The sequence below is a fragment of the Candoia aspera genome, chromosome 5, assembly GCF_035149785.1.
Source record: "Candoia aspera isolate rCanAsp1 chromosome 5, rCanAsp1.hap2, whole genome shotgun sequence".
In the NCBI taxonomy this organism is placed as follows: domain Eukaryota; kingdom Metazoa; phylum Chordata; class Lepidosauria; order Squamata; family Boidae; genus Candoia; species Candoia aspera.
Window position 1 is genome coordinate 76,814,038 of NC_086157.1, and position 13,634 is coordinate 76,827,671.

A 13,634-nucleotide genomic window follows, 5' to 3' on the forward strand; every position below is an offset into this window, starting at 1 on the left:
AGATCACATTAGTGACAATTGCAAAGGCATTGCTTTCGTGTGCATGGGAGAAGGCAATGATAAACTACTCCTGTAGTTTACCTGGAAAACCACATTGACAGACAGTGTGAACTGATCGACAATATAGATGGGCTCCTCAGGTTGGATGGCACTTAGCATGCTACTGAGGAACAACTGACGATTTTTCAGAGTACTAATATTTTAGGACATAGCTAAATTAAAACAACTGGGACTTCTAGTCGCCGTTGTTGTAATGCAGGAAAAAGAAATCCAAAGCTGTAAAAACAGAACTATAATGATAATATGGAATGTAAGAAGCATGAAAATGGGAAAGCTCAAGATAGTGAAAGATGAAATGCATTGACTACACATTAACATCTTAGACATCAGCAAATTGAAATGGAGTGGAATTGGATACTTTCTTGCAGAATATCATAATGTTTACTACACAGGACAAAAAAAAAGAAGACCACAGGACAGTGCTTGGATACAATATAGTCAATACAGAATAATATCAATTAGACTTCATGGACAGCCCTTTAATACGATGGTTATACAAGTTTAGCTTCAACCACTGATGCAGAAGAGAAGGTTGATGAGTTTTATGCTATATTCAATCTGAAATCAATCTGAAAATAAGATATGCTGTCTGTGGTTGGAGACTGGAATGCCAAAGCTGGAAAAATTAAGAAGGAAAATGTAGTATAATTGTATAAAGTTAAGTAGGGGAACAATTTACCAGTTTCTCCAAATGAAAGAAGATCAAATGAAGATGGAAGGAGTATAATGAAATTCTGTACAGTAGAAATGTCAACATCATAGATAGATAGATAGATAGATAGATAGATAGATAGATAGATAGATAGATAGATAGATAGATAGATATTTACTAGAACCTCCAGTACTAGGTACATGAGCATTCTGATAATTACCAAGCTAGAAGTCTACAGAAATTGATGGAATAACTACAGAAATCTGACAAGCATAAAAAAACAATCTGTAACGGATCTAACCAAACTATGCCAGCAAAACTGGAGAATGACACAGCAACTGACAGATTGGAAGAGGGCATTTTACATATCAGTACCAAAGAAAGGAGACGTAACAGAGAATGCAAACTATGATTCAATATCCTTAATTTCACATTCTAGCAAAACAGTGCTTCAGCTCATACAAAATAGATTACAGCCCTGCATGGAAAAAGAGATGCCAGATGGCCAAAATGGCTTTAGAAAAACCTGATGAACAAGAGACATTACTGTTGATGAAGAAAAGAAGCCAAGAATGCCAAAAAGAAGTCAATATGTGCTTCACTGATTATAGAAAGGTCTTCAGTTGTGTTGACCATGTCAAGCTGTGGAATGAGCTTAGAAAATGGAAATCCCAGAACATTTCATTGTCCTCATGCAAAACCAATACACAGGAGAGTAAGTCATAGCCCAGACCCAATATGATGAAACAGACTAGCTCCAGGTGACCGGAGAAGTGAGACAAGGCTGTATACTCTGTACGTATTCAACTATGTGCTGAATCTATATTGAGGGAAGCTAGATTGGAAGAACATGGGCATGGTTTTAAAACTGGAGGAGGAAACATCAATAACCTGCTCTATGCTGATGACACTATTCTAATAGCTGAAAATTCCAGTGATCTGAAAACTCTAGTAATGAAAGTCAAGAAACACAATGAATAAATGGGACTAAGATTAAATATAAAGTAGGCCAAACTAATTACAACAGGTACAGCAACCAGCCTTGGAACTGACAGTGGAGATATTGATGTGATGGATACCTTCTGCCTTTAAGAATTCACTATCAACACTAAGGGAACAACCATTCAAGATACACGCTGCAGAGAAGCACTTGGTAGGGTAGTGGCAAAGGTCTTGTAAAAGATATTCAGGTGCCATGATATGTCTATACCTACAAAGATTAGAATCGTGCAGACCATGGTTATTCCTGTGACACTATGGAAGTGAAAATTGGATTTTGAAGAAACAGAATAGAAAGAATATTGATACTTTTGAACTTTGGTAATGAGGAAGACTCCTGAGAATACCCGGATAGCCAATAAACTAACAAATGGATCACAGAACAAATCAAACCAGAATTCTCACTAGAGGCACACATCACCAGGCTCAAATTATCATATTTTGGACACAGTATGGAAAGTCCTAGCTGTCTGGAGAAGTCTATAATGCTGAGACATATGGAAGAAGACGATGACCCACCAGAAAGGTGGCTGGACTCAATTGCAGCAGTGATGGGTGCACTATTGGAACACCTGGAGGGACAGGTTGGGGACAGATCATCCTGGAGAACTGTGGTTGCTAAGAATTTATACTGACTTGATGGCATCTAATAAACTTTTTATCAGCTTCAAAATGCAGAGAATAAGCAAAGAACAAAATAAACCACTATGAAAAGACAAACAGCCTAATTAATCAAAGCTTTGTACCAAGTTACTACAGATCCTGGAGAAACAATAATCCTCTCAACACCACCCAATGAAAAAAGGAAATAAAATAATTTTATTTTAAAATTATTAATGAATCTTCCCAACAATCCAAACATCCAGAGCATGTGTATTTATATAGGCATTTTCAAATGAATCCGAGCAATTGCTATAAAAGTTAGCTATAAAACTGCCAGGCCACCAATTCTCTGTTGCATTTTAAAGCCTATTGATAATTGCAGTGGTGGAAAGATAACCTGCTAGCAGTTTTGCAAGCCAGTACTTATTTAATTAGTTAGAATCATGGGTGCATATTATTATTGGAGGGGGAGGGGTAAAAAACCTAAGATGGTGGGTATGACTAGCTGATTGAAATCCTCCCCCATACAAAGGGATGGGGCTTTGATTGCATGGTCCCGCTTCCCAGCTTGGCTTATTGCTCCCCATCTGGCAGATGCCCCTGATGGGTGAAGATGAGAAGTGCGGAGACACATGCTAAACAAGTGATACAAACAGGCAATAGCAACAGGATGCTAAAGATTGCCTATGGAAGGGAGGAAAGAGAACTCCAGGAGCAAGAAAAATCCCCTCATCCCCCACTGCATGCAAAGAGAAAAGAAAATAAATAGTTAGTGGCCCATCCCATCCACAAGTTCTGTATTTTTTCCTGTTGTCATTATAGATTAATATTAGGACTATTTCATAACCCTGGAAATAGAGAATGTAAGAGTGCTTCCTAGACAATGATGAATACAGAGAATTAAATCTGCTAATATTATGGCCATATTTACCTCTTCTCTGATGTCAAGCCACTGTTGATATATTTTCTTGGCTGAGATGCTGGAAAATCTATAAGGCTTGAGCCAACACACAAGAATAGTGTCTACATCCAACTGCAGGCAGCTATTTTCCACCTCTGCTCTTCCCCAAATTATTTGTTGACATTGTCACCACTAGATACACTTAGTGAAATAGATGTCTTAAGCACAAGGGCTCCCTCTTGTGAATATTATTTCACAATATTATTATTATTATTATTTCAGCAGTGACTTCTGAAAGGCTGTCAATAAGGCATCCTAGAAGTCTTATATGAAAGATTAACAAGATTTGAAGGGTATTTCTAACTTAATGGGATCGTAAAAGTCATCCTGATTTGGATTGTGAATGAGGACAAGTTAATTGGGAGCTTCAGCAAAGCACTACAATGTGCAAAATGTTTTACTTTCCCAGCTGTATTTAGACATGGTATCTTTCAAAGTACTCCATTTGATTCCTTCTTTCCTATTTTCCATCTTTCCATCCAAACAATCAGTGTTCTATATTCACTGAGAATGCTCATTCCTAAATGGCCTTGGAGATCAACCCCCTGCCCACCGCAGAATCCACCATTATAGCATCTTTGACAAATGGTCATCCAGCCTCTCTTTAAATATACCCATCAACAGAGAGTCCTCTACCTCTCAATGCATTCTCATTCCATTGTTGAATAGCACTAGGAAATTTTTCTTAATGTCCAATTGAAATTTATTTCCCTTGTAATTTCAGCCCATTGTTTCTTGCCCTGTCTTCTGAAACAACTCTGAACTATTCTGCCCTGTCTTCTATATCACAGTTCTTCAAATGTTTCAAGAGAGCTATAATGTCTCCTCCTCTCTTCTCTTCTCCAGTTTAAACATACCCAGAGCCTCCAAATTTTCTTCATAGGTATTTTCTTCCAGACTCCATATCATCTTGGTTGCTCTTCTCTGGACACTGTCCAGTTTCTCAATGTTCTTCCTAAACTGTGGTGCCAGAAATGGATATAATATTCTACATGTGATCTGACCAATGCAGAATAGAGAAGAATAATGATTTCTCTTGAACATCATACTATACTTCTGTTGATGCAACCTAAGATTGCTTTTTCCTTTTTTGGAGTTACATCACACTGTTGGCTCATGTTTAGCTTGTGCTTCCCCATGATACTCAGATCCTTTTTCACATGAGTCATTGCAATATGGTCTTCCCATACCATATATACATCTATGAATTTTACTACTGAAAAAAGGGGTTTTGTATTTGTTCCATTGAAATTAATCTTGCTAGATTTTGCCATTGTTCCTGCCTGTCAAGTTCTTCCTGAATCTTGATACCGTCCTCTATTCCCTCACATTTATGACATTTGCTAATTTAATAACCATATTCTCCAACCTTTCATTCAAATTATTTATAAATAAGCTGAGTACCACAGAGCCCAGAACAGAGCCTTTGACATTTTCTTCCAGCTTAACATTAAGCCACTTGTTGACTATGCGTGCAGGAGAGATGGGCGGTCATAAAAATATGATAGATAGATAGATAAATAAATAAATAATGATAATTCAACTAGCTCTACCTTCTAATGGTAGCCTAGTCCATTCAACTTTTTGTTACCTTCTGTACTATAATCTCACGAGAGACATACTAAATGCCTTGCTGAACTCAAGGAGCACTATGTCCAGAGCTATCTTGTGGACAACTAAACTGGTCATTCTATTAAAAAATATCATGGTTTTTGCATGACTTGTTCTTGATAAACACACACTGGATCCGAGCATTATGTTCTAAATGCTCACAAGCCAACTGCTTGATAATCTGTTTCAGAGTTTTTCCAGAGTTTTGCCTGTAGTTACTTATAACTACAATAAGTAACTACTTAATGGTATGCCTGTTTAGCTATCACACCCATCTTCCATTTTCTAAACATGTCTCTTTTAACTCTTAGCTCCATAAAAAAAATCCCTATGCATTCACAATCATTTTCTAAGCTGTCCCTCCTACTTTTTTTTTTTATTTTCTCATTTTAGCGTGGTGGTGACTGTACTTCCAGTATATTATTTTTTAGAAGTTCCTAGCTCTTCTGTAAAACCTAAAAGATCAGGTTAGGGATATATTGTCATGGAGAAAATCTATCTATGTTGTCACTAGGAGTCAACAATGACTTGACGTTATATAATCACTCAATCAACTCTCCTGTGCTCTCTTTGACTTGAGGATTTATGTCCATGGGATTCTACTTAGCACTTTTTTGAGCTTGTTGAAATTGGATCTTCTAAAATCGGTTATGCATGAACAATTCTGCCCTGATTTCTCTTTCTGTAGTATCTTGAACCCAAGGTTATATAGTCATTTCCTTCCAATGTTCCCACTGTTTTTACCTCTTCAGCAGCAGCATTCTATTGATTAGAATCAGATTTAGAGGAGGCAAGCCTCTTGTTTCTTCTTCAAGAAACACATGAAATGCAATCAGCAAGGCCACTAATGACTTTTGGGAACTGTATAGTCCTGGCTCAGCTGGTTTTCCAACAGATGTTTGCATAGTTGAAGTCTGAATGTTTTGTAATCTGTATTGTCCAGATCTCTTGCCTGGCATTGCAGGCTGTAGTACCCATACAATCAAATCTTTTTTTTCCTTCCCTTGTATTCTTACCCAATGCTCTCAATTAGACATTCATGCTCAAACTCTGGGATCTTAATACATGTATGCCCTTCCTTCACATATAATGCCACTATATGTGCCACCATCTGGCATATTATAGTAAAGCAAATTCTATTTATCAACCTTTGTATTTCACTCATGTGTTCCCTCCTGCCAGGTCCCCCGCCACTTCATTTGATTTATATGACTTTTATCTCAAATACATGACTCTGGGCGGCTAACAATGATTAAAAACAAGATAAAAACAATTATAACAAAATAATAAATAATATATACAGCAGCCAAGAGGAAAAAAACAACCAACAATTAACACAACCATGATTGTTCCTCATACTCTGTGCAATTGTATAGAAACACTGGAAACCTTGGTTTATCTAACCTGACCTATTATTTCCTGTATTTATGTGTGTATTATCAGATGCCTTTACATCTCACATACCCCTCCCAGTTGAATTTCCAGGACTTGTTGTTGCACTATTTTTAGAGTTGTCTTCTACCTCCCCCACTGGATTCGGTTTAAGTTTCATACCTCTGAATCTGCTTTGCATGGTACCTTCTAAAAACATTTTTCCCAGTTCTTGTAGGTGCAGCCCACCTTTCTCCAGGAATAGTTCATCTTGGAAATGCGTCTTATTATCAAATAATCCAAATAGTTCCTGTTGGCACCGTTTGTGTAGTCAGTTGTTCACTCCAGTATTCTTCTGTCCTCCTGAGTCATATCCTTCAACAGGAAGGACTAAAGAAACTACCACCTGTGCCCCGGCTTTTTTACTTTTCTGTGTAGCTCTTCATAGTCCTTTGGTATCCCTTCAATGCAGGTTAAACTGTATATTTTGTTCCCATGTGAATCAACAGAAAAGGAATTTGTCAACAGGTGTAAAGAGTCTTTGAAACCTTTTTATCACATCCTAAATGTGTGCTCTAGGAAGGCAGCACATTTTTCTTGGTGGACTATTTAGCCAACAGCTTGTTGTTACAGTCCCTTCTCAGCAAGAAGTCTCCAGCCCCATTGCTTCCTCTTGTTCAGGACAGAGGTGGGAATCCTTCCCTTTGGACAGATGATCGTGTCCTCCTCCTCTGTCCCTGAGGTTTGGCTGCTGCTGTTTGTCCAGGAAATAATATGAACAGGGACAAACATTATGGAATTGCAATTTATTCTGAAGCTCTAGAGAATAAGAACTCTTCTTGGCTTGGGTGTTTGCATCATGTTCCTCCATTTCTGTCTTCTTCATCTGCTCCTTTCCTATATTCCAGGAGGTTTCTTGGTACCACTGACGCTGTACAAGTGCTTCCTGTGTCTGTTACAAGAATGTTGAGGGTTCTCCCACCATTTTTTTTTATTAATTTGGGGAGGGGTGATCATCCTCCTCCTGTGTGTGGATACTATAGTTTTTACCTCAGAACTGTATTTGGTCAATATCTATACATGAGGAGTCCATCACAATGTTACTTCAGATTGGCATCTCATGTGAACTATTGGTGAGAAAAGGCTCCTTCCCTTCCATACCACTCAATTATATTTCAAATCCTCAAGCCACCACCCCCACACTAAGTTCCACTTAGGACTGCATTCAACAGTGGACTTTGCAGAGCAGCTTCTTCTTTTGTGAGGCTCACACAGCTGCTTTGAAAGTTATTTCCTGTTGTCTGCATGTGGGACAACACATCTCCCACATAAACGTGCTTTGAGAAGCTTCTCTTTAGAATGTTTTGAATAGAGTTATATCCAGTACTCTCAACTGTTAATAGAACATCTGCTCAGAATTTTGGTTTATGCTTTTTTGATTCTTGTGTATGCTACTTGGCTTATTAGAGAGAGAGAGGGTTGTTCTGCCATAATTGAACATTTGATGATATCCTTGAGCCTATCCCCACCCCCAGTTATTTCCTGTCCTTTAATAGGGAACTACAGAGGCCATCCAATAATTCCTTTGCAGTTCAGCGATAAATAGATCAATAGTATCTCAACTCCACAGACTACATCTTTTTCTCCCACTTCCCCACTTCCTACTTTTTCTCTCTCTCCCAGAGCTGGATATTATTTTCTATTTTCTGATACATCTGCTCCTCAGAACATTTGTTACAACATTTTTGGCTCTTTTTTTAAATTAATTATTTTTAAAAAATTAAAATTTTTAAATTTTTGCTTATTTCATTCAGGATTAATCCCTCCCCACAAAATAAAGTTGATAGCATTTTTGAAGTTCCATGCTCAACACTGAATGCTTTTTAGTTCTTAACGGATGCTGGCAGAGGTGCTGCAATTATCCCAGAAAAAAAGATATTCATGATTCTTTGGGAGATATCCTTACTAAGTATTTAGGAATCTCCTTGTTTCACTACTATTAAGTGCGCTCCATAAATTAATCAACTGCAGTGATAAAGTGATTAACATTAAGACAAAATTTCAAATATTGGGGAGGAAGTAAAAGATCTTAATTATGGTTCACTCATTTTCTTTACAGGCCAATTTGGCACTTGCTCCAACTTCCATGCTGTCAGGAGCTTCTCCTAAAAGCCCTGGGCTAAAGGCAATGGTGTTTCCATTTAACAGTCCACCACCTACCCCTGTCAGCCCACAGACTCATTCAAGTAATCCTGATGAATCTCCAGTTAGTTTTGATCAACCACCAGAAGGCATTCATCTTCAGTTTTATAATAAGGTAAGGTATAGGCTGGTCATCCATGATACTGAAAATTTAAAGAGAAAAGGAAAGGAAAAAGTCAAGGGGGAAGAAGATCTCTCAGAATTTAGCACCATCAAAACATGAATATTAAACAGAAATGAGTCACTGAACAGCTCTAGCAGTTTTCAAACAGATCACAAAGAAGGTCATTTGGCTGGAATATCAATTCCATTTATTGGATTTGATAATAGCAATAATATACTATGTACAATGCATGCACTTTCTATTTTTAAGAAAAAATACTCTTGAACTGCATGTGATGTTCCTAGTGTAGTATTGCTACCTGAATTCTGTCCTGAGAATATTTTTAAGAGGTTGAAATGTTAGAATATTATTTGATGTTGGTAGGCGAATGACAGCTAGGCTGAACAACATTCTCTAGACCTGAATATCTGGAACTGCATATAGCTTCATGTATATATGATTGTGAAACTGAAATTTCTTTAAATGTACCTTCCTTCCTTTCACTTGCTACCATTACATGAATTAGTATATACATACCTGTAATACACTGACAGATTTTCTTTCTTCTGTTCACTTTGCTTCCTAGCTCCTATTGCCAGCCTTCCAGCTTTGCTTGTGGCTCCTTTCAGATGATCTAATTTTGTCTTTGGCAACTCCCTACACTCACTAATCTTCCTCTACTCTCAAGCACTTTTAAATGACTCTTCTGTGGCCTGCCTTTTGACCACCCCAAACTGGCACTTTGGATTTTAATCTGTCTGCTCCTTTATGCATGCTTACTTTGAAGAGACTGATCCTGCAGATGCAAACTATCTACTATAAACTCCAGCTTGGCCAAAGCAACCAGAACTCCAGATCCATGACCATATCAACTGCATGCATAGAAAAAAATAAGATAAGGTTTAAAAAAAAAGGAGAGAAGTTCCAAAATTACTGTTTTCACAAAGAAATATTTGCTCATGTAGAAAACTATTGGCCTTCAGTCACATCCTTTTCTCCTTTGTATCAGCAGTGGTATATCCCAGTTTGTTTACTGTTTCAAGTTTTCCATTCAAAATCATTGTTTCTGTGAATGAATAAGAAAATAATCCTGGAGCTTCTGCCCAATGTTTGTGTTTTAAAAATAGACTAAATTTTAAAATCTGGCAGTTTTTGAATAACTACAGTTAGCACTGATATGATCATCTTTACATTGGAAGAGACCAGAGGATCATATTGATTATCCACAAAAACCACATTGGCCAAACTGATTGTATTCCTACATAGTAGGTAGCACTGAAAAAAATATTGGGACACTGTTTCACTTTTTGTTAAGGAACAATCATATGTTCTCTTGTGTGAAAGAGAAGATATTGTAATGCCAAAGATTAAACTTGTAAAGAATAACTTATAGAGAGTCCAGGAATGGACGCAGTTCTGTTGGTTGTTTTTAGTGATGTCCGGTCTAGGTCATGTTCTTATTTCACTCACAGCTTTATCCACTTTCAGGTAAGGACACGAGGATCAATAAAACGTAGACCACCTTCTAGAAGGTTTCGAAAATCACAATCAGAATATGGAGATGACCTAGATATAGGGGTGACAGTTTCACCTCAAGAAAATGGTTCCAAAGCTGAGGAGGAGGAGGAGGAGGTAGGTGTGTTTATGGACAAGAATAAAACTATGAAGCCCTCACTTGCCCCTGTAAGTGGCATAGACCATCAGGAGAAACAAGATCAGGTAGCTTCTGATGAAAAATCCCTATCTGATCTAGGAACTGGTAGATCAGAAAACAAGGAGCAAGAAGTAGATACAGAAAAAGTAACAAAATTCAAAGATAGCCAAGAAGTGGATACAGAAAAAGTAACAAAATTCAAAGGCAGCCAAGAAGTGGATACAGAAAAAGTAACAAAAAACAAAGACAGCCAGGAAGAGAAGACATACCAGAACCTTTCGGAGGAGAAGCCAACTGAGACTGTGAACAATGACAAAGAGAAGAATCCAGATGTTGATACTGCAGAAGATACAAAAAGAAAACCATGGAAGTGCAATGCTTCTGACCTGGAAAACACTTATAAAGAAAAGAGGGGGGAAAAAATAAATGGAAGTGAAGATTCACAGCAGGAATCAAATATAGAAGATACTGGGACTTCACAACCTGCTATAGACATGAAACTATTCTGAACCCCAGGAAATGGTACTACTATAATTACTAAGCCCATGATAAATTGGAAACCAATTATTAGAGTTCCCATTTCAGTGCTTGCTTATAAAAGAGAACAGACTATTTCTTAAATGAAAACACCAAAGAAACCTGAATTACTACTCTTTGCTGAGGCAAATCAGATCATCTGGGATGGACAGCAGCCTTACCAAGCTCTTTAAGTTTCTCAAGCTTGGGGACAGGCCAAAAGCAGATTTTGGAGATTGTCCTCTATTGAATGGAGGATTGCAACAGCTGCTGAGTGTTGTTGTTGTTCTTGTTTAATGGAAAGAACTATGATGCATATTAATTACACTTTCTGATTAAAGTTGATATTTTGACATATTTTCTGGCCTGTAAACTGTAATTATCCTACATGCATATTCATTATACCAGTGTTTCTCAACCTTGGCAACTTTAAGTTATGTGGACTTCAACTCCCAGAATTCCTCAGCCAGCCAGACCAGCTAGGGAATTCTGGGAACTGAAGTCCACATATCTTAAAGTTGCCAAGGTTGAGAAACACTGCATTATACGGTCATCCACAGGGCCATAAAAAACCAATCCCTTCTGGTTTGCTTAGTGGCTATGGAATAATTTGTATATGTGGTAAAGGAGGAAAAAAATCTGATTTGCTACAACAAACCATACCTTCTGAGTTTTTCTGAGTTTGCTGTTAAACACAGGAGAAAGCTATGGCTGGATTCAGCAATGTAGTAATCATAAATAGATTTAGCCACATTATTGCTAAGCCATTTGATTAATAGACCATGGCTTATGGCTTAGCATGTGCAAACTCAGCCAGTATGGCTTATTTAGCAAACAATAGATAAATAAACCATAGCTTGGTATGATGTGTGTATTAAATTTGTGGATATTTTTATACATGAATGTTACATTAACTTTGAGCCTCTTGTGCTATTTATCTAATTCCCATATATTTAAAATGTAGAAGAGTTATTTATAATGTAAATTAGAGTTCTTCCTGATGTCTTTTAAAAAACGTATTACTGAATTGAATGAAGCAATAACTTCTTTAAATCTCACATGCTAAAATATCCCACATCTTGCAGAAGTCTGCTCTTCTCTTTAAAGATGCCAGCTCTGGCAATTGCTTAAGTAGACATCCAATTATTTTAGGAAATAGGAATAGAATCGAAATAGAAATAGGAAGCACTAGATCATGCCCCCTGTTACATGGACCTGTTTTTAGAAAAGCAGCTCCTAGTCAAACATGAGATCTGTAAGAAATAGATCTGGAGAGAAAACATATAATCAATAAATTAGGGAGCAACAAGTTAAATATATCTCAATTTGCTGTTTACCTGTGCATTTCTGAACGTCACACAGTTCTGCTTGGGGTCACTAAGGGATGAAAGCATATACTTACTAATATGAATACTGTAGGTGAAGCTAATTGGAAGGAAATCGTTTGCTATGCTGCCTCAGAACTTTGCCTAGGTCTGCAAATACTGTATTGCCCATACATTATACGTTTCACAGAAAAGTGAACATGGAGCAGTGGTCTAAAGAAAGCACAGCATCATTTTCTGAATCGCAAGAACATCACTGTATTGCAGCAAGCAGGGAGATTTGAGAAACAATGTTCCCAAACTGTGATTTGCAGATGACCTTCTAAAAAACAGAATGGCTTCTAACTGAAGGAGCTAGATAATTTTGTTTTGTTTTTTTAACACGACTAAAGTCTCAGTATTATCATAGCGCATGGTGCTCATCTCAGAAGACAGCACACTGTAAACTGTTATCTCTTCCAAAAAGCTTTCTTCAACAGAAACATGCAGTAGTTTCAAAAACAGTCATAAAGCTTCAGGACATAATATGGTATATTAAAGAAGAATAGTTTTGCAATTGAAGAAGTCCATTTATACTAAATGGCCAGTTTAATGCTCTGTGAATTTCTCAAGTAGGTATGATGGAGATAATAGATTCTTGTTGATTGTACCATTAATCTAGTATGTACTACTTTCTGGTTGTCATGGAAAATAGTAATTGATATTTTATATTAATTAATATTTATGTAACCTATGCATCATGACATTCTGCAAAATGAATTTTCTTATGTAATTATGATTTGTGTAAAATATTTTTGTTGTTCATCTTAAATGATATTGTGCATTCATTTATTATTTGGTCCAGACATCTAACATTTCCAGACAGAGAATGTTTCTTTCTGTCTGTTCTTTTCCCATACAGCAAAGATACATCCCATGTTGATGGTCCATTGTTTTGTTCACTGCTTTTATAGAACAATAGATGTAGATGGAATGGCTGGATTAATTTTTTTCTTGCTTCCATATTCATAATAGATGCACTGCTGGCTGTGCCTTGGCTAAATCATGAACCTGATGAACACTGTAGAGTTCTTTGTGTTTGTTTTATTAAACCATCTCAGATAGTAAAACTTTTGGTTTGCCTGTCACACTTCCTGGATTAAAGTAAAAACCATTACGTCCTATACTTGATTTGCTGCAGAAACCAGGACAGTAATATGATGATTTAGACAGGCTATCATCTTAGAGCAGTCTTGATTCATGTGCTAAATCCAGAAAGAATATAATTGTCAAAACATTTGGAGCAAGTTCAGCTGGAGAACTATGTTGGAAGTTCCAGAAGATCACACTGTAATTTTGCCACTAGGGTGACCTCACTTAGTTTGCATCTCTCCTGACATTAGTCCACTAATTCCTGAATCACTGAGCTTTTTCATGACATCTTACATTTCTTTCATACTGTACGAAGATAATGAGGGCACTTTGGGAACATAGAGGGAGGTAAAAAATTTAAACCTATCCTTCGGATAGTGTCACTATTGGGCCACATTTGTTCAGTAACTTCACTTATTTAATACTTCTCCTTACTGGAAATTGTT

The 13,634-nt window shown here is 37.1% G+C and overlaps 1 protein-coding gene across 1 annotated transcript in view; it reads left to right on the forward strand.

Annotated features, from left to right (window-relative positions):
- The window catches only part of RCSD1 (RCSD domain containing 1), a 39,065-nt gene extending 25,899 nt beyond the window's left edge, over positions 1 to 13,166 (forward strand). The window contains exons 5-6 of the mRNA XM_063305530.1: positions 8,377 to 8,574; positions 10,051 to 13,166. Coding sequence (XP_063161600.1) covers positions 8,377 to 8,574; positions 10,051 to 10,725 — 873 coding nt within the window. The 3' untranslated portion in view covers positions 10,726 to 13,166. The remainder of the gene's footprint in view (positions 1 to 8,376; positions 8,575 to 10,050) is intronic.
- Positions 13,167 to 13,634: the final 468 nt, after the last annotated feature.